Below are 18,278 nucleotides of genomic sequence, written 5' to 3'. Positions count from 1 at the left end.
GGGGGGAGGGAAGCAGGCTCCCTGCCAAGCAGACAACCCAATGCAGGGCTCAATCCCAGGACCCTGAGATCATGACCTGAGCTGAAGGCAGAGGCTTACCCCACTGAGCCACCCAGGCGACCCCAGTCTGGCAATTTCTTAAAGAGTTAAGCATACATTTACCATAAGACCCAGCAAGTCCACTCATAGGCATCTATCTACTTAAGAGAAATGAAAACCTATCTGCCCAAAGACTTAACTCAAATGTTCATTAATAGATGCGTTTATACTAGCCAAAAACCAGAAACAAGCCAATGTCTATCAACTGGCAAATGCATAAACAAATTATGGTAAAAATCATACAATGTAAAAACATACATACACTGGTCCTCAGCAATAAGAATAAATTAACTACAGTTATAAATAAGAACATGGATGAATCTCAACAGCTTTATGCCAAGGAAGAAGCAAGACACTGAGGACTAACTAATGAATGATTTACTTATATGAGATTCTAGAAAAAACATAACTATAAGTAATAGGATAAAAAGACCAGTGGTTTCCAGAATCATGGCTACAAGGCAACATGAGCAAATGTGGGGGTGGGGAGGATAGTAATGCCGATGTTCAAGATCATAATTACAGTGGGTGGCTACACAACTGTATACATTTGTCAAAATTCATCAAATTGCATACTTAAAATTAGTGCACTTTTTTTGCACTAATAATAACCTCAGTCAACGTGTTTTTTAAAAAAGACTAGAAGGATTTTAAAAAATAAAAGACTAGGGACGCCTGGGTGGCTCAGTTGGTTGGACGACTGCCTTTGGCTCAGGTCATGATCCTGGAGTCCCGGAATCGAGTCCCACATCAGGCTCCCAGCTCCACGGGGAGTCTGCTTCTCTCTCTGACCTCCTCGCTCATGCTCTCTCACTGTCTCTCTCTCAAATAAATAAATAAATAACTCTTTAAAATAAATAAATAAATAAATAAATAAATAAAAGACTAAAAGGAAGGACAAAATAAGAATATTTAAACTAATGACAGTCACAGGTATCATTTATTAAGTATTTAATGCATGTCAGGTCACTGTTATCATGTACTTTACATTCATCACTTCAATGAATCTTTTTTTTTTTTAAGATTTTATTTATTTATTTATTTGACAGAGATCACAAGTAGGCAGAGAGGCAGGCAGAGAAAGAGGAGGAAGCAGGCTCCCAGCTGAGCAGAGAGCCTGATGCGGGGCTCGATCCCAGGACCCTGGGATCATGACCTGAGCCGAAGGCAGAGGCTTTAACCCACTGAGCCACCCAGTACCTAATGAATCTATTTTTTTAAATAGACAAAAGTCCCTGCACTCCCACAATTTATATGCTATTAGAAGAGGGAATAATCCTCCAAGAGAAGTACTGTCAACACCTGCTTTTTGCAAAAGGGCAAACAGGTTCAGAGATTGAATCTACTTTGTTCTGGAGCCCAAGGGCAGTATTTGGAAGAGCTGGAATTTGACTGTAGTCCAGGATTTCTCGACTTCCCATCATCGACAATTTGAGCTGAATAATTCTTCGATGTTAGAGGCCACTCTATAGGGAACACTGTAGGGTGTCCAGCAGCATTTCTGGCCTCACCCACTAGATGCCCCTACTTGTAACAACCAAGAATATCTCCAGACATTGCCAAATGCCCCCCAGGAGGCAAAACTGCCTCTTTTTGAGAACCACTTGCCCTTTTTTTCGAACCACTGCTTAATCTCTAAAAACTGACATCACAGCCCAAATTATTAAAAACACCTTTCTTTCCATACCTGATACCTGGTTCGGGTCCTGAATTCAGCTCACTTAAGACCTCATCATTAGTCAGTCCATCCAAGGTCTACTCTGTCATTTCAATAACCACACTACCACCAAAGTAACCTCCCCAAAACCTCCAGGGCCTGGATGAGATGTCTGTGCAAAGTGCCCTCACCGCCAGTATCCAGAATTACCATAAATCCTTCGTGTACATACAAAGTCATTACATTGCCCATTGTTTGGGTCTGCCTTCTCCACTACTACGTGAGTTTTACCCAAGCAAGGGCCAAATCTCACTCGTGTCTATATGCCTGGTATCCAGGACTAGAGAGCACTTAAATGGTTTTAGAATTCAAATGTAATTCAGACAAATTGCATATACCATCAAAATGCTTAGATCTCTTGGCTTTAAACGCATCACTAAAAAAAGCCCCCAAATCACACGGTAAAGCTTTAATCAGCGTGAATCCTATCCAAGCAAATGGGTCTTGTTCCTGATAGGATCTGAGAGGATGCTCAAACTCAGGATCCAAATGTTATAAGCAGACATGTTGAAGTCTTAAGAACTTCCAAAACAGCACAGAGATCAAATTGCCTAATCTTAAAACTCCTTTTAGTCTAGTACACTTTATCAGGGTCCTTAAATAGTGCCACAGCATTTTGGAGCACTAAAGCCCCAACATACATGAACTCCCTCTTGCTACCAACTCATTTATTGGTTCACTGTGGTTTTATTGAGAACCCCCTCAGTGCCAGGGGTACAAAGATGGACTAAGATAAAGGAATAAAAGTTTTAGTGAGGAAAAAAATACAGGAGAAATTAATAAGAGTAGGGTATAAAATGCTAACCTCAAATTCTCTTAGTTCTTCTTTTTTTTTTTTTTTTTTAAAGATTTTATTTATTTATTTGACAGAGAGAAATCACAAGTAGATGGAGAGGCAGGCAGAGAGAGAGAGAGGGAAGCAGGCTCCCTGCTGAGCAGAGAGCCCGATGCGGGACTCGATCCCAGGACCCTGAGATCATGACCTGAGCCGAAGGCAGCGGCTCAACCCACTGAGCCACCCAGGCGCCCTCTCTTAGTTCTTCTTAAACATGATTATAGTTTGGTATGTACTAGGTGTGTTATCTCAAAAGATAATGGGAGTGGGGCACCTGGGTGGCTCAGTGGGTTAAGCCTCTGCTTTCGGCTCAGGTTATGATCTCAGGGTCCTGGGATCGTGCCCCACCCACATCGTGCTCTCTGCTCAGCAGGGAGCCTGCTTCCTCCTCTCTTCTGCCTGCCTCTCTGCCTACTTATGATCTCGTCTGTCAAATAAATAAATAAAATCTTAAAAAAAAAAAAAAAGATAACAGGAGGAGGGGAAGTGCACAGCAGGGAATGAGTGCAGGGTTGGGGAATGCTGGGTTTAGTAGGTGATGGGGATTAAGGAGTCCCCTTGGGAAGAGCACCGGGTACTGTATGTAAGTACTGAATCACTAAATTCTATCCGTGGAACTAATATTACACTATATGTTAACTAAGTGGAATTTAAATTAAAACGTAAGGAAAAAAATAATTCAGCCACTAACTAATGTCTATCAAAAAAAATGACTTAACAGCAACTACCATAAAATAAAAATGATACTTTTGGCAACCGTTTTCCCAACTGTAATAGGATATATAGGGCAACAGTCAACAACTCTACACAGCCGGCCAACTCAAAGGGATGCTTAAGACCAAATTCAACAATTAATTCATCTTGAAGTGTTCATCAGGAAGTCATTCTATTTGATACTGAGAATTTTTATGGCCACAGTATGCAACTGATAATAACAACTATAAAAAATTTCTGGCTAAGGGGCACCTGGGTGGCTCAGTGGGTTAGGCCACTGCCTTCGGCTCGGGTCATGGTCTCAGGGTCCTGGGATCGAGTCCCGCATCGGGCTCTCTGCTCGGCGGGGAGCCTGCTTCCTCCTCTCTCTCTCTCTCTGCCTGCCTCTCTGCCTACTTGTGATCTCTCTCTGTCAAGTAAACAAATAAAATCTTTAAAAAAAAAAAAAAAATTTCTGGCTATGATCATTACATCCCTTCTTTACAATCCATCTTTAGGGCCTTAACTAGTCATTTTGTTTTCTATTTTTAGAGCAATTCAAGAACTGTTTTCTGAGGAAAATCATGGTCTTGCACACAGAACCTCTCCAGAGATGTATGTTGCCTGTCTGCTCAGGTCCAAATCCTGACTTGATTGGGGTCTGACCTAATCAGACAGGCAAAATACATGCTCTCAAGACTCTTGACTAAGAATAGAAGCCTAAAATCACTGCTGCCTGATGCTTAAGAAAATGTTGTTACAAGAAATAATATTCAGGGGCACCTGGGTGGCTCAGTGGTTTAAAGTCTCTGCCTTCAGCTCAGGTCGTGATCCCAGGGTCCTGGGATCGAGCCCCATATCGGGCTCTCCGTTCCTTGGGGAGCTTGCTTTCTCCTCTCTCTCTCTGCCTGCCTCGCTGCCTACTTGCGATTTGTCTGTCAAATAAATAAATAAATAAATCTTAAAAAAAAAAAAAAGGAAAGAAATAATATTCAGGAAGTCCAAGCTGGGGGCTCCCAGAGGCAGCAATTCTGGACTCTTTTTAAAGTGTCAAAACACCCAAAGGAAGGAAAGGAGCCTCAATGAAGGACCTATTGTTAAAGGAGCATCCCAAGGAGCACCTGGGTGGCTCAGTGGGTTAAGCCTTTGCCTTCAGCTCAGGTCATGATCTCAGGGTCCTGGAACTGAATCCGCATCAGGTTCTCTGCTCAGCTGGGAGCCTGCTTCCCCCTCTTTCTCTGCCTGTCTCTCTGCCTACTTATGAGCTCTCTCTGTGTCAAATAAATAAAACCTTTATTTAAAAAAAGGAGCATCCCGAGAATTGACAGTGAAGGATAATTTAATCTTTCTTACAATATATTCTCTCATACAGCTCTCAAACTTGTTAGTCGCAGGAGCCCCTTTACAACTCTTGAAAACTATCTTTGTGAGTATATCCATCAATATTTATATTAGATTGTAAAAGAAAAATTTTAAACACAATAATACAGAAGCACAAATTCCATTAGCCCTCAGAGCAGAAGTGAAATCACTCTTTTTGGTTTTTTTAAAGATTTTATTTATTTATTTGACAGACAGAGATCACAAGTAGGCAGAGAGGCAGGCAGAGAGAGAAAGCGAAGGAAACAGGCTCTTTGCGGAGCAGACAGCCGGATGCGGGGCTCGATCCCAAGACACTGGGATCATGACCTGAGCTGAAGGCAGAGGCTTAACCCACTGAGCCACCCAGGTGCTCCTGAAATCACTCTTTTTGTTTTTTTTTTTAAGATTTTATTTATTTATTTGACAGAGAGAGAGAGATCACTAGTAGGCAGAGAGGCAAGCAGAGAGAGAGGGGGAAGCAGGCTCCCCACTGAGCAGCTCAATCCCAGGACCCTGAGACCACGACCTGAGCCAGAGGCAGAGGCTTAACCCACTGAGCCACCCAGGCACCCCTCCTGAAATCACTCTTAACTGTAGCCTCAGACAACTCCATGGTGAATCAAAGTGAGTAATAGCAAAAAAAGGAAGTAAAGTCTCAGTATTATTAAGAAAATAGTTTCAGGGGCACCTGGCTGGCTCAGTGAGAAGAGCATGCGACTCTTAATCTTGGGACTGTAAATTCGAGCCCCAGGCTGGGTGGAGAGATTACTTAAAAAATAAAAAACAAACAAACAAACAAAAACTTAAAAAAAAAAAACAGAAAGTAAAACAAAATTATTTTCTTTTTTTTAAGTTTTATTTGATAGAGAGAAATACAGCAACAGAGGGAACACAAGCAGGGAGAGTGGGAGAGGGAGAAGCAGGCTTCCTGCTGAGCAGGGAGCGGATGTGGGGCTCGATCCCAAGACCCTGGGATCATGACCTGAGCCGAAGGCAGACGCTTAACGGCTGAGCCACCCAGATGCCCCCCCAAAATTTTTTAATTAAAATAATAAATATTCATTGAGGAGTATTTAAGGACACATTCGTTCAATAATTCAAGCAACTATTTTCTATGTGTCAGGCAACAGTCTAGATGCTGGGAATAAACAACCCTGCAACTTGTCATCCCTGTTAGCTCCGAACCAAGCCAAGCCGTCAGTGAACTGTATACTTATACACTAATCTGGGTCTTCGGACAATGTTCACTGGCATTACATGAACCTGGATTGAGAAGAATTATAAGAAGAAATCTTTAAAAACTCACTACTATGTTTATTACTGGGATTGTCCCCCTCACAAAACCACAGGGTCCCCACCATGAAGACCAGTGATAAAAATTTTCACAGATCTAATGATCAAGGGGGCACCTAGGCTGCTCCATCAGTTAAGCATCTGCCTTTAGCTCAGGTCATGATCTCAGGGTCTTGGGGTCGAGCCCCTGCTGAGCAGAGAGCCTGTTTCTCCCTCTCCCCCTGACTGCCACTCCCTCTGCTTGGTGTGCGCTCTCTCTCTCTCTCTGTCAAATAAAATCTTTAAAAAAAAAAAAAGAGAGAGAGAGAGAGAGATCTAACAATCAAAAAAAGTTGTACTTCTCTTAAACAACATGTGTTTGGAGGCACCTGGGTGGCCCAGTCAGTAAAGCATCTGCCTTCAGCTCAGGTCACAATCTCAGGGTCCTGGGATGGAGACCCACATGGGACTCCCTGCTCAGTATACAGGGAGCCTGCTTCTTCCTCTGCCCACCCCCACCCCCCAACTCCTGCTCTCACCCTCCCTCTCTCAAATAAATAAATAAAATCTTAAAACACACACACACACACACACACACACACACACGTTTGATTTTATAAACACCATGAATCTGGAAGTTGAGCTTTATTTTCTTCTTTGCTTTGTTTGAGAAAACTCAGAGCCAAAAATGGAACCCATCTTTAGTAACTATACTGTGTTTTCTAGTCTATATACTAACTTTGCCACAGGTTGTTTATTATTATTATTATTATTAATTTAAGATTTTATTTATTTATTTGACAGAGAGAGACACAGCGAGACAGGGAACAAATGCAGGGGGAGTAGGAGAGTGAGAAGCAAGCTTCCCGCCGAGCAGGGAGCCTGATGTGGGGCTCAATCCTAGGACCCTGAGATCATGATCCAAGCCGAAGGCAAATGCTTAATGACTGAGTCACCCAGGCATCCCTGGTTTATTATTCTTTTCTCATTTTTTCTTTGCCTTAATACCTTATTTCTAATCCTTTAGCCTTATACACTTAAAAAAGAGGCAAGAAATAAACAGAATTTGATGGCTGCTTTTTTAACATAAAATTAAGTGTGTACTTTCTATGTGCCAGGCACTATATATACTAAGCACTTTACAACCCTGTAAGGGTTGGACTTCTTCTTTTAAATTATTCTTTTTAAAATTCTTTTAAAAGATTTTATTTATTTATTTGAGAGAGAAAGAGAGAGAGCATAAGCAGGGGGAGTGGCAGAGGGAAACGGAGAAGCGGGCTCCCACCAAGCAGGGAGACTAGCTTGTTTTTATATATTTTTTTTAAGTAAGCACTATACCCAACATGGGGCTTGAACTCACACCTCTGAGATCAAGAGTTGCCTGCTCTACCAACTAAGCCAGCTGGGTGTCCCAGGGTTGAATTCTTATTATTTCTGCATACAGCTGAGGGAACTGAGGCTCAGTTCATTAACTCACATATGATCTCACAATTGTCTGTGACAGCGTTAGGATTCCAATGCAGCCCAACCATTATACCTAGGCATATATACAAGTTAACCCAGGAGCAGATAAGGTGAAGGAGAGGGTGGGGAAGTCCACACACACGATGTGACATTTTTTTTTTTAAAGATTTTATTTATTTATTTGACAGAGAGAGATCAGAAGCAGGCAAAGAGGCAGGCAGAGAGAGAGAGAAGGAAGCAGGCTCCCGCCGAGCAGAGAGCCTGATGCGGGGCTCGATCCCAGGACCCTGGGATCATGACCTGAGCCGAAGGCAGCGGCTTAACCCACTGAGCCACCCAGGCGCCCCACGATGTGACATTTAAGCTAAGAGTCTTAAAGGAGGGAGCTTGCCAAGGAACAAGGAGAAAGTATTTGAGAGAGAGAGAGAAATCATGTGCAAAAACCCGAAGCAAAGAGAGAACATAAGTTCTGAGAACAGCAAACAGAACACAAAGTTACATGCAGCAATTTACTCATCATACAGGATTCACCAGAAAGTTAAGTCATTTAATATTAGACATCTGAGAGGTCCATTATTGAGAATTTCCATGGCTGCAGTATTAAACTGTCGCTGGGAAGACAGGCAGAAGTGAAATAAAGGCAGTCTCTCGGCGGGGGGCACAAAGGGAGGGGGCAGAGGGAGAAGGAAAGTGAGAATTCCAAGCAAGTGCCATGCTCAGCACAGAGCCCGACGTACGGGCTCCATCCCATGACCCTGAGATGATGACACAAGCTGAAATCAAGAGCTGGATGCTCAACCACTGGGCCACCCAGATACCCCAAAGGTAGTCTCTTTGTATCATTAGGCTAAAAAGTCTGAATTACGTTCAATAAGCAATGGGGAACCACAGAAGGATTGAAGCAGAAGAATTACAAGATCAACTTGCACAGCATGATGAGTGAATTACAGATTTGACGTAGAGAATGCAGTCAGGCCACAGCAAGAGAGGGTTAGTGGGGTAATGAGAATTAAAATCGGTCCAAAAAAACCATGTAATGTAAGCCATATGTATTATTTTTAATTTTTGAATAACCATGTTAGAAAAGTAAAAAGAAAAAAAGTGAAAATAATCTTAGTAATACTTTTAATTTAATATATCTAAAATACGATTTCTTCATATAATCAATACAAAAACTTCGGGGCGCCTGGGCGGCTCAGTGGGTTAAGCCACTGCCTTCGGCTCAGGTCATGATCTCAGGGTCCTGGGATCGAGTCCCGCATCAGGCTCTCTGCTCAGCAGGGAGCCTGCTTCCTTCTCTCTCTCTCTCTGCCTGCCTCTCTGCCTACTTGTAATCTCTGTCAAATAAATAAATAAAATATTAAAAAAAAAAAAACTAGTAATAAAAAATTTTACATTCTTTTTTTTATACCAATTGGAAATCTGATGTGTATTTTTACTTAGAATATACTTGTTTTGGACATTAAATTTTCACTGGCAATATTTGATGTGTATATAAATTTCATAAAACTTGTAGATGAAAAAGTAGATTCACATACCCAAATTTTTCCAAACATACTTGAACATTTTCCAGTCAAATACCAGTCTTTGAACTTAAATTAATTACAATTAATAAAATTCAAAATTCAGTTCCTCAGCCATGCCAGCCACATTTCAAGTGCTTTATGGCCATATATGGCTACCATATTGAACAGTACAGATCCAGAATGACAAAGGACCTTTGGCTGGTATCATTTCTGTCATCAGCATTTCATATCTACTTACTGTTTAGGTATTCTGCATGCTAACATCAGTAACTTGCCAAGTATTAACTAAGACAGTAGCCCTACTGGTCACATCCTCACTACTGTAACTTACTTTCTTTCTAGACCACTGCCTACCTCTGTGCAAAAGAAACCTTCTCATAATTGCTACATAGTATCTGACATGTGAAATGCACCCAAAGATGTCTGTGGGATAGACAGATGCTCTTCATCATCACTCAAGGAGTAATTCACTTGTTTGCAGACTAAGTACACTCTCTGTTTCTATTTCCCTATGCCCTGGTTTTTTATTAGACTCTATGTACTAAGTATGATGATAAAAGAACAAGCAGTAAGGAAATCTATTTTCAATTGTATTTTTATTAGAGGCATTACAGTATAATGGTTAAGAGCCCAAGCTCTGGAGTCAGATTGCCTGGATTCAGATGTGGGCTCCATTATTTATTAGATGAGTGATTTGGGCCTCAGTTTCCTCTTCTGCAAAATTGTGGTAACAGTACATACTTCCTTGGGGAGTTTCAAGATTGCAGAAGATGATACATATAAAGCACTTGCACATGGTACTGGGCACACAGGAGACATTAAGTAAGCATTAGTTTTTTAATATATTTTAATTATTTTTGAAAGCAAGCTCTATGCCCAATGTGGGGCTCAAACTCACCACCCTGAGATCAAGAGTCGCACACTCTACCAAGGAAGCTAACCAGGTGCCCCCAAATTAGTTTTGTTTTGTTTCTAAGATCTTATTTTTAAGTAATCTCTGCACCCCACCTGGGGCTCGAACTCACAACCCTGAGATCAAAAGAGTCTCATGTTGCACCAACTGAGTCACCCAGGCGCCGCCAACCCCCCTCCGCCAAATACTAGCTTTTTAAACAAAATTGGTGGAGAAGTTGATATTATAGCTAACGTAAAAAACTAGGATTTCTCAATTACCCACGTCTCTTTCCCATATAATCTTACACACACACACACACACACACACACGGTACAGGTATTACTTTGAACTCCTCAACTGAAAAATCTTGCATGTAGTTATATTCATTACAAAAGAAGCTAAATAAAAAACTTCATCTACTAACAATATGTAACTATGCAGTACGGCATAGGTGTAGCTAAGCAAATGGAAAAACACGAAGCAACACAGAAAGGCATTTTGACTTACCTGCTTTTCCGTTTTCGAGGTGGTTTCTCCACTGTGCCAGTCAGTCTACAAACCAAACAAATAAGATGATAACTAAAAGTAACATACAAGAACACATCTCCTGGTCCTACTGTGCCAGTCGAAAACTCAGTGTACCACCCTCTAGGACCATAGGCTCGCTAAGCTCATACCTGACCTTACAAACGCCTGATGCTCTGTTTCCCCTATTTACCAAGACCATGCAACCCTGGGACTCACGGTTCCCCCAATGTCTGCTCTGCCCAAACCCTGCACTCCCTGCTAGTCCCTCACTCCATCCTCAGCTCCTATTCGTCACAGCCCCACTCCCCAAAACCACCCACCTCCAACTACTCATTGTCTGCCTCGTCACCCCCGCAAGCCCCTCCGACCTCCCCTTTCCCGTGCCCACCCCCTCCCGAGCGTGCACTGCCCCTCCGAGCCCCGCCCCTCCAGGCCCCGCGCCCCCCGCATTCCACGGCCCGTCCACGGGGCGCGCGCACCCTGCCCCTCCCGGTCCGGCGCCCCCAGCCTCACCCTTCGGCGTCCCTTCCCTCACACGCCCCTCACGTCCGGCCTCGAGGATGCGATCGCCGCCCAGCCCCCTCCCGCGTCCCTGGACGCCCCCGCGCCCCCCCCCCCCCCTCAGCCTGAACCCCCCGCCCCTCCCGTCTCGGAGCCCCGAATGCTTCACGGCCCCTGGGCCCGCTCCAGCGCCCCCACCCCATCCCCAACCCCGACCTCGACCCAGCTCCCGCCCCACCTGGGGGCCAGGCGACTCCGCGGCTGCTGGGGCTGCCGGGCTCCTCTGACCATCCGGCTCCTGCTCCGCCGCGGGAGCTGCTCCGGCGGCCGCAGGGCTCGCTCGGGAAGCTGAGGCGGCGGAGGCTGGAGTAGGCGGAGAGGCGGGAGGAGGGCCTCGCGCCTCTGCCTGGCATGCCGCGGGGCCCGCCTCCACCGCGCCTCTCCCCGACTCCCATTGGCTAGAGCTGTAGTGTGGCCGAAAGCCTAGCAGTCGATTGGACGCGCAGGCCGTCACATCCCGCCACCTAGGTTTGGTTGAGACTGCAGGTGGCGGCGGAGGTGCCTTAGAGATTGCTAGTAGGGCAGGGGAGACCCAAGCGCCACCATGCGCTGGAAAGTAAAACTGCATCTCAGGCGCCAGACACCTGCCGGCAGGTTCTCCTGGCTCTGCGTCCTGCATTCCACACACCTGCTGGCGCCCCCCAACACTGCACCACGCCAAGACCAAGAGCCAAGCACTGCAATTTCCCAAACTCTGGCAGGTGCAACAGTGCGGTAACTCTCCAGAAGGAGCTTCATTTTGAACCACCTCGATGCGGTCCCTGACTCTACATCATGCTGAAACGGTCTCACAGCTCACAGATACCCCTGATAGAGGATCCAGCAAGAAAACTGCCAGAATCTACCAAAATAAAGCATGTTTCAGATGCTCAGTTCTCTGAAGAAAAGATCACAAGCTTGTGGGCAAGCTTTCCAAGAAAGCAAGAAAAAAATTGCCATGAAAGAAAAATCATCACTGCAAACAGAATTGATGCCATAACTAAAAGCAGTGTGTTCCATTTTGGAAGGACTAAGTAGAATTGATCCTCGAGTGTGTGCTAACCATCCTGTGATACTGCAGATGATCGTAAATTAAATGCCAGTTAATCAATTTAAAAATAAATTTCACTGCATTTTTATTGTTGACAGACCTAAATACGCAATACTTTCAGCACATAGGCACAGTGTAAGTTATCGTTCCTCTTATACTTTAATAGGGCCATCCTTGAAGACACAGCTCATTAACATATAAAATTCTTCCTTTAATGTATTCTACAGCCTCTCCACATTCCACATGAACAGGTGTTTGTTGTTTTTGGTAGATCCTTGGCATCTATTTGAAACTGGGAGGAGGCACCAAACTTTCTTTTGCTATTACCTTTTTATTAGAAAATGTTTTTATGCATCAATAATGTGACAACCTAGAGTAGATCACATCAGCACACTGAGGACAAATCTCTCACTAGCCCTCACAAATGGCAGAAATTAGGATAATAGTTTTTCACAAAACCGAATTTATTTGACAGAAAGGACTTTTATTATGAGATGGCTCTTTTTACATCTTTCATGTTAAAAATGATATTCCTTCTATGAAATAATGATGACAAATTGTACTGGGGGTTCTTAAATGGCTTTGACAAGGGAAAAAATGTTGTTGAACGTCTGTTGGTTCCCATAATTAACATTTTATGTAATCCCCAAATCACCAAACTGTGAACAGCCTTGATCTCAACCAAATCAGAAAAGGGGGGACAGAATAATTTGTCAGACAAGAGTGTGGCAGGTGGAATGGGAGTCCTGGTGGGAAGGGCCATCAACTCACTAGAAGACTAATTTTGAAATATCACTTATTACATTTCTTAAAAACAGGGATTAAAATTCTGTGTGGTTTTCAAGATCTTTCATAACTGGCCAACTCCTGATAACTGGTTCTGCCAATAGAGCTGTGCATTCATTTCTTAAACCTTCCCAAGGGGCACCCTCAAGTCCTATCTTCATGTCATATGCAAGTTCTAATAATCTCTGCTTCTGTGTTTTTACTAAATAAGAAATGTACATCCCACCATTCTTGTTCACATTTAATTCAAACTTCTTTTAAGCTTTCCCAATTACTCCATTCTAGATCACTTTCTTCTCCAAATTTGTTGTACTTTCATAAGCTACACTGTATCAGCAATTATATATTACCTTAAATTATTCTTACTTCCCACCTACATTTAATTAAAATGATATATTAGAATGAGCCCTCAATAAATGGCAGCTTTGGGCCAGGGACTGGGTACTTTATATGTGCTATTTTTAATCCTGAGATCAACTCTGTATGGTACTCTCTATTTTAGACACAGAATTTTAAGATCCAGAGAACCCAATTCACGCAGTGTCACACAGCTACAATAACCAATACTGCGTAAGATGGCTTAAGAGGGTTTAAGATGTATTCTCATATGCCCTAAAGAGGTTCAAGTTCCAGCTCTCCTATGCAACCTTGGCAAAGTTACCTATCCTAAATCTGTTCCTTCATCTGAAGGGGGACAGGGGGTGGGAGGTGGGGACAGGTAATACAGTCATAGAACCATGGCAAAGGTAAAGACAAAATAGGGCACATATGGCACTTACCTAAGTTAGCTATTACTGCCTGGCAGAGCTGGGTTTTTTACCTAAGATCTGATCCCAGAGCCTATATTCTATACACTATTCCATAATGCCTCCATGCACTCTTTTAGATCTCATTCCCATTTATACACAAAAACAGAGTGCTGAGAACAATAGTGGGTGTCTAGGGATTTAGTGGAATATACTTATGTAGCAAGTATTCTTGTTGATACACACAAAAAATTCCTCATAAATTTCATGCAATTTGAATAAAGGAAATATTTGAGTGATCCAAGCCAGCATAATCTCTCATGAGGGTAAGAAAGGCAATCACCAACTGACTGATAAGGAAATAGAAAATTAAGAGGAGGAGAATAAGGAACAAACATTCCCCCCGGCAGCTACTGTGTCTGGCACCACACCAGGGGAATTTCCAAATGCTTTTTGGTGTTTTACTACTGTATATTCATCAGCATGAAGGCGCACTGTACACATATAATTGAAAGGGTTGGGATGATCTCATGATGCATGGTTCTGGGCACTGGGTCCAGGACATAACAATGAAACTTGCCTTTAAAGAACTAGAACACTTAGCTCAAAGTCAAATGCAGAACAAGAGAAAGTTTCACTTCTGTTTACTAGTCAAGCAACCAAGTGAAGGAATAAGCATTTTTTAATTTAAATTGTGTTATATAAAATGCTAACTTGTCGGGACAGGCTACAGACTATGCATTAGATAAAAGTTTCTGACAAACTTCCTACAATCTTTTTATTAATTTACACTGAGAGAATATAGCACCTTTCATCCAAGGAACTGAAGGTGCTTTACAAACATTAGCATTTAAAAACAATTACATTTAAAAATCTGGATCCGTGCTGTTAAATCTCTTCAACTCCAGATACACAATTTTCTGGAGGCTGATGGAAAGCAATTCTATTTCTGACAACGAAAGAGGCTCAGAAAGAGTTCAAATTTGCTTTCGCAATACAGGCATTTTCAAAACCTGGTGTTGGGCTTACAAAGCAGAAACACACCAATCTGAATGCAATGAACAGTATTTCAAACCTTATTTCAAAAGCAAAACCCAGGGTTTAAGACGTCACAATCTTCCAACAGTTCTGGTCATCCAGATGGAACAGGAGCTGATGCAGGTTGCATATCAGATGTGCTCTTGATCCAGACTTTTTAGGATCACACCCAAATGAACACATTTAAAGTAGTGAGATATTTCAGGAAAAAGCATTAACCTATAAAAAGCTAGCCAAGAGCATATCAGGAAAAGGGAAAGGGAGTAATTGGCAATTAAAAGTAGACAGTTCTCACTAGAGCCTAGGACACTTTATTAGAAACCAAGTATTATCATCAGCAAATAAAAATAGTTATTACCCCCATTAATACAACATAAAGGATTTTACATTCAGCCTACATACAGGGAGTAACAGAGCCTCCTGCCTACAAATCTATGACTTCCAAGTATCTTCCACTACATGATTACTCTATATCGTACATAGCCCTTATTTAGTAGAGGGATCCAAATGTTCCTTTTAGGCTTACAAAGTCCAATACATTCACTCTCTCTTCCCTTTACATGTCTAATAGTAAAAACTATTCTTTTCATGCAAAAAAGCCATTACTCAGCTGAAGAGAAAAAAAAAAATCAGACAAAATAGAGATGGCAGTTAAGGAATGGACAGAATATTATTGGCACATGCCCAACTAGTGACAAACAAATGCAGTACACCATGACTTAAAAATAAAGGTCACATTACAGGGATAACTAAAACAACTACATCGTTCTAAGCTAAGGAGTGTCAAATGGGAAGGGAGGGCTGAGGTTACCGATTTTATTGGTACAACTTAAAAGCAGAGGAGAGCAAGCACTTAAATACAATTTATGGTAACAGAAAAAAACACTGCAGAGAGCTGTTCAAGACCACACCAAGTTGTCTGCATCATTAATTTCCAGTGTTTCACAATTAGTAAAATACATAGCTACATATCCCTGTAAGATAAAAAATACCTTTCCCCCTGAATTACACTGGGGTCAGGGCAGTAACACAAAGCTACTGACCCAACAGTTCAAGTGTGTGCAGCAAATGTCTTAGCCACTTCTTTCATAATAGCTATACAATTAAAAACTAAACAAGGAGCTAGGTGGTTGCAGAAAATAAAAATCAAAATATTATTGTGCTCATTTAATAAAAGAAAAACCCTGATGAAAAATTATGTGCCAAGAAGCTTAGACTATAAAGATTTTTATTGCATTTTTAGGTAACCTGGAAGTTCTTATCCTGAAGGGGAAAAGTTGGTTTTCAAAACTACCTGAACAGATACTAAAGTGCTTTATTAATTGGCTGGCTTCACAAAGATTTCCTGGAATGACAAAAATTAATTATAGTAGTAAAGGGATACCAACTATTTCACAAAATAGTGAATTCCAACATCATTTATGACCACAGTCATAATAGACACTGGAACACTTGTCCTTATTAAGTGGACAGTTGCATATAAAGAACTGATCATCACACCCTTTGGATATTCAAATTACTTACACAAAGCCGAAACACGGTATCACAGACCTTTACAAAATAGGACAATTTGTTTCTTTCTACACTTTTTAAAATTTGCTTCAAATTACAGTTCACAAATACAAGAGTCCTGACTTTTCAACCTTTCCAGTTGCAGTTAAAAAATGAACACTTTCTAAAAGTTAAGGTCAAGTGTTACAGCAAGAGGAGAATGATTCCTATCGAAAAGTACACAGATTTTACTTAATGATACTCATGATAGATTGTAAACTGGATCGATCACATTCTACTTAACTGGTATCAAATGAACACATCAGCATTACAAGTATTAAATGTTTTTCTATTACTATAGAGAATATAAACCAAAACATTAATATGGCAGTTATGTTCTTTAGGCACAGTTTAGTGATTTTTATTTTTTTAAATAAATAGTACTGAATTTCAGTTGAAGTTTTAAACTCAATAACCAAAGGGTCAAAAACTCTGATTTGGGGGGGGGGGGGAGAATAACTTTAAACTAACAATGTAAGCTGTTTAAAATTTCTAACACTTTAACCTATCTGGGTTTTATTTAAGATTACTTTATTAAAAAATACAAGGAATCTGAAAAAAGATCAATACAATTATCTTACTGTACAAAGTCATAAGCTATAGCAGTGTTAACTAAAATTTAAAAACACAACAAGGAGGGCAGCCCTTTAGACCAATTTATTTTATATCCATTTAAAATATCATCCAACAAAGGACAATGAAGTTTACAGCTGGGACAGGTATACATAACTCGAGGCATTTGCAGTCCATCGTGCCCACTGAATAACAACTTTGCTGCTGAAATTTCTTAAAACTTACCAAACTAAAACAAAAGCCTGAATGATACAAAAGGAGGAGCATTTCGGGGTAGTCTGTTCTGTCAATTGGCTTTTTAAAAAAAGAGGAAACACATCCTGTTTCCCCCAGACCAGTAAATAAGCAAGAGCTACATGCAGCAGTGTGAGAGTATTAAGACATTTCTCAAGTCTTCTCAAATGAGTCCAAGGTGGGGATGGGATGGGGGAGAAAACTGATAGAAAAACATTGCTATAGACACCAGAACAAACAATAAATTTAGATAATTTAAAATTAAAAAAAAAAAAAGGCAAGAGGCAGCATTTCAGCAGCAAAGTGCTCGATAAAAAGTATATTGTAGAGGGTAATACACGAAAGTTGGGGTAAGAAGAGGGAGGAAAAATGGGTCAGCAGGATGGGCGAAGGCCTCAAAGGAAATACGGCGTCGTTGTTCTGGGAGGAATAACACGTTCTGAATCTGGAACTGCCCGGAATAACTTTGGTTCTCTTGTATTTACATCTTTGAAGACCATGATCGAAGCAATATTTCCACAACGATAGCAGTAATTAGGAGCAGACCATACTGTTACAAGCTTCTCATCAAACATAAATTTATAGCCTTCGTGCACTAGTTGGTGTGCTCTGCAGATGAGTTTTAAGTTGTTGATATGAACAAACTGCAATTTAGAAAGGTTTTGTTAAGTATCTAGCACACTTAAGAAAAATCATGCTATATATTTTATGCACACACACACACGAAAATAAGATTTACATAAAGTATAGGGGTGCCTGGGTAGCTCAGTCAGTTAAGCACCCAACTCTTGGTTTTGGCTCAGGTAATGATTTCAGGGTTGTGAGATCAAGGCCCTCGTATGGCTCCACACTGGACAGTGGAGCCTGCTTAAGATTCTCTCTCCCCTTGCCCAACCCCTTCCCCCTCTAAAATAAACAAACAGGGCGCCTGGGTGGCTCAGTGGGTTAAGCCGCTGCCTTCGGCTCAGGTCATGATCTCAGGGTCCTGGGATCGAGTCCCGCATCGGGCTCTCTGCTCAGCAGGGAGCCTGCTTCCCCCCCCCCCTCTCTCTGCCTGTCTCTCCATCTGCTTGTGATTTCTCTCTGTCAAATAAATAAATAAAATCTTTAAAAAAAAAAAATAAAATAAAATAAAATAAACAAACAAATAAATAAATAAAAAAGATAAATCCTTTTACTACTAAAGTTCTCATGATTATAGAACCTACTCTACTGGTCATCCCCCTACTTCCAAAGGTACAGAGCTGCTTTGACTTAAGTTATAGAAATCACACAGTCACATAATTTATTAGAAATTTCTGGAAGAGGAGTGCCTGGGTGGCTCAGTGGGTTAAGGCCTCTGCCTTCAGCTTAGGTCATGATCCCAGT

General features: G+C 41.6%; 2 protein-coding genes across 2 annotated transcripts in view; both read right to left on the bottom strand.

The window, feature by feature from the left end:
- The window catches only part of SCAI (suppressor of cancer cell invasion), a 143,146-nt gene extending 131,863 nt beyond the window's left edge, over positions 1-11,283 (bottom strand). The window contains exons 1-2 of the mRNA XM_059410824.1: positions 11,131-11,283; positions 10,371-10,415 (exon numbers count right to left, since the gene is read on the bottom strand). Of these exons, the coding sequence (XP_059266807.1) occupies positions 10,371-10,415; positions 11,131-11,183 (98 nt within the window). The 5' untranslated portion in view covers positions 11,184-11,283. The remainder of the gene's footprint in view (positions 1-10,370; positions 10,416-11,130) is intronic.
- Positions 11,284-14,840: 3,557 nt separating this feature from the next.
- Positions 14,841-18,278, bottom strand: part of PPP6C (protein phosphatase 6 catalytic subunit) — a 35,529-nt gene continuing 32,091 nt past the window's right edge. The window contains exon 7 of the mRNA XM_059410823.1: positions 14,841-17,554. Within this exon, the coding sequence (XP_059266806.1) occupies positions 17,306-17,554 (249 nt within the window). The 3' untranslated portion in view covers positions 14,841-17,305. The remainder of the gene's footprint in view (positions 17,555-18,278) is intronic.

This window comes from Mustela nigripes, chromosome 9 (assembly GCF_022355385.1).
Source record: "Mustela nigripes isolate SB6536 chromosome 9, MUSNIG.SB6536, whole genome shotgun sequence".
Taxonomy (NCBI): domain Eukaryota; kingdom Metazoa; phylum Chordata; class Mammalia; order Carnivora; family Mustelidae; genus Mustela; species Mustela nigripes.
This window is presented reverse-complemented; position numbering and strand designations above follow the sequence as displayed.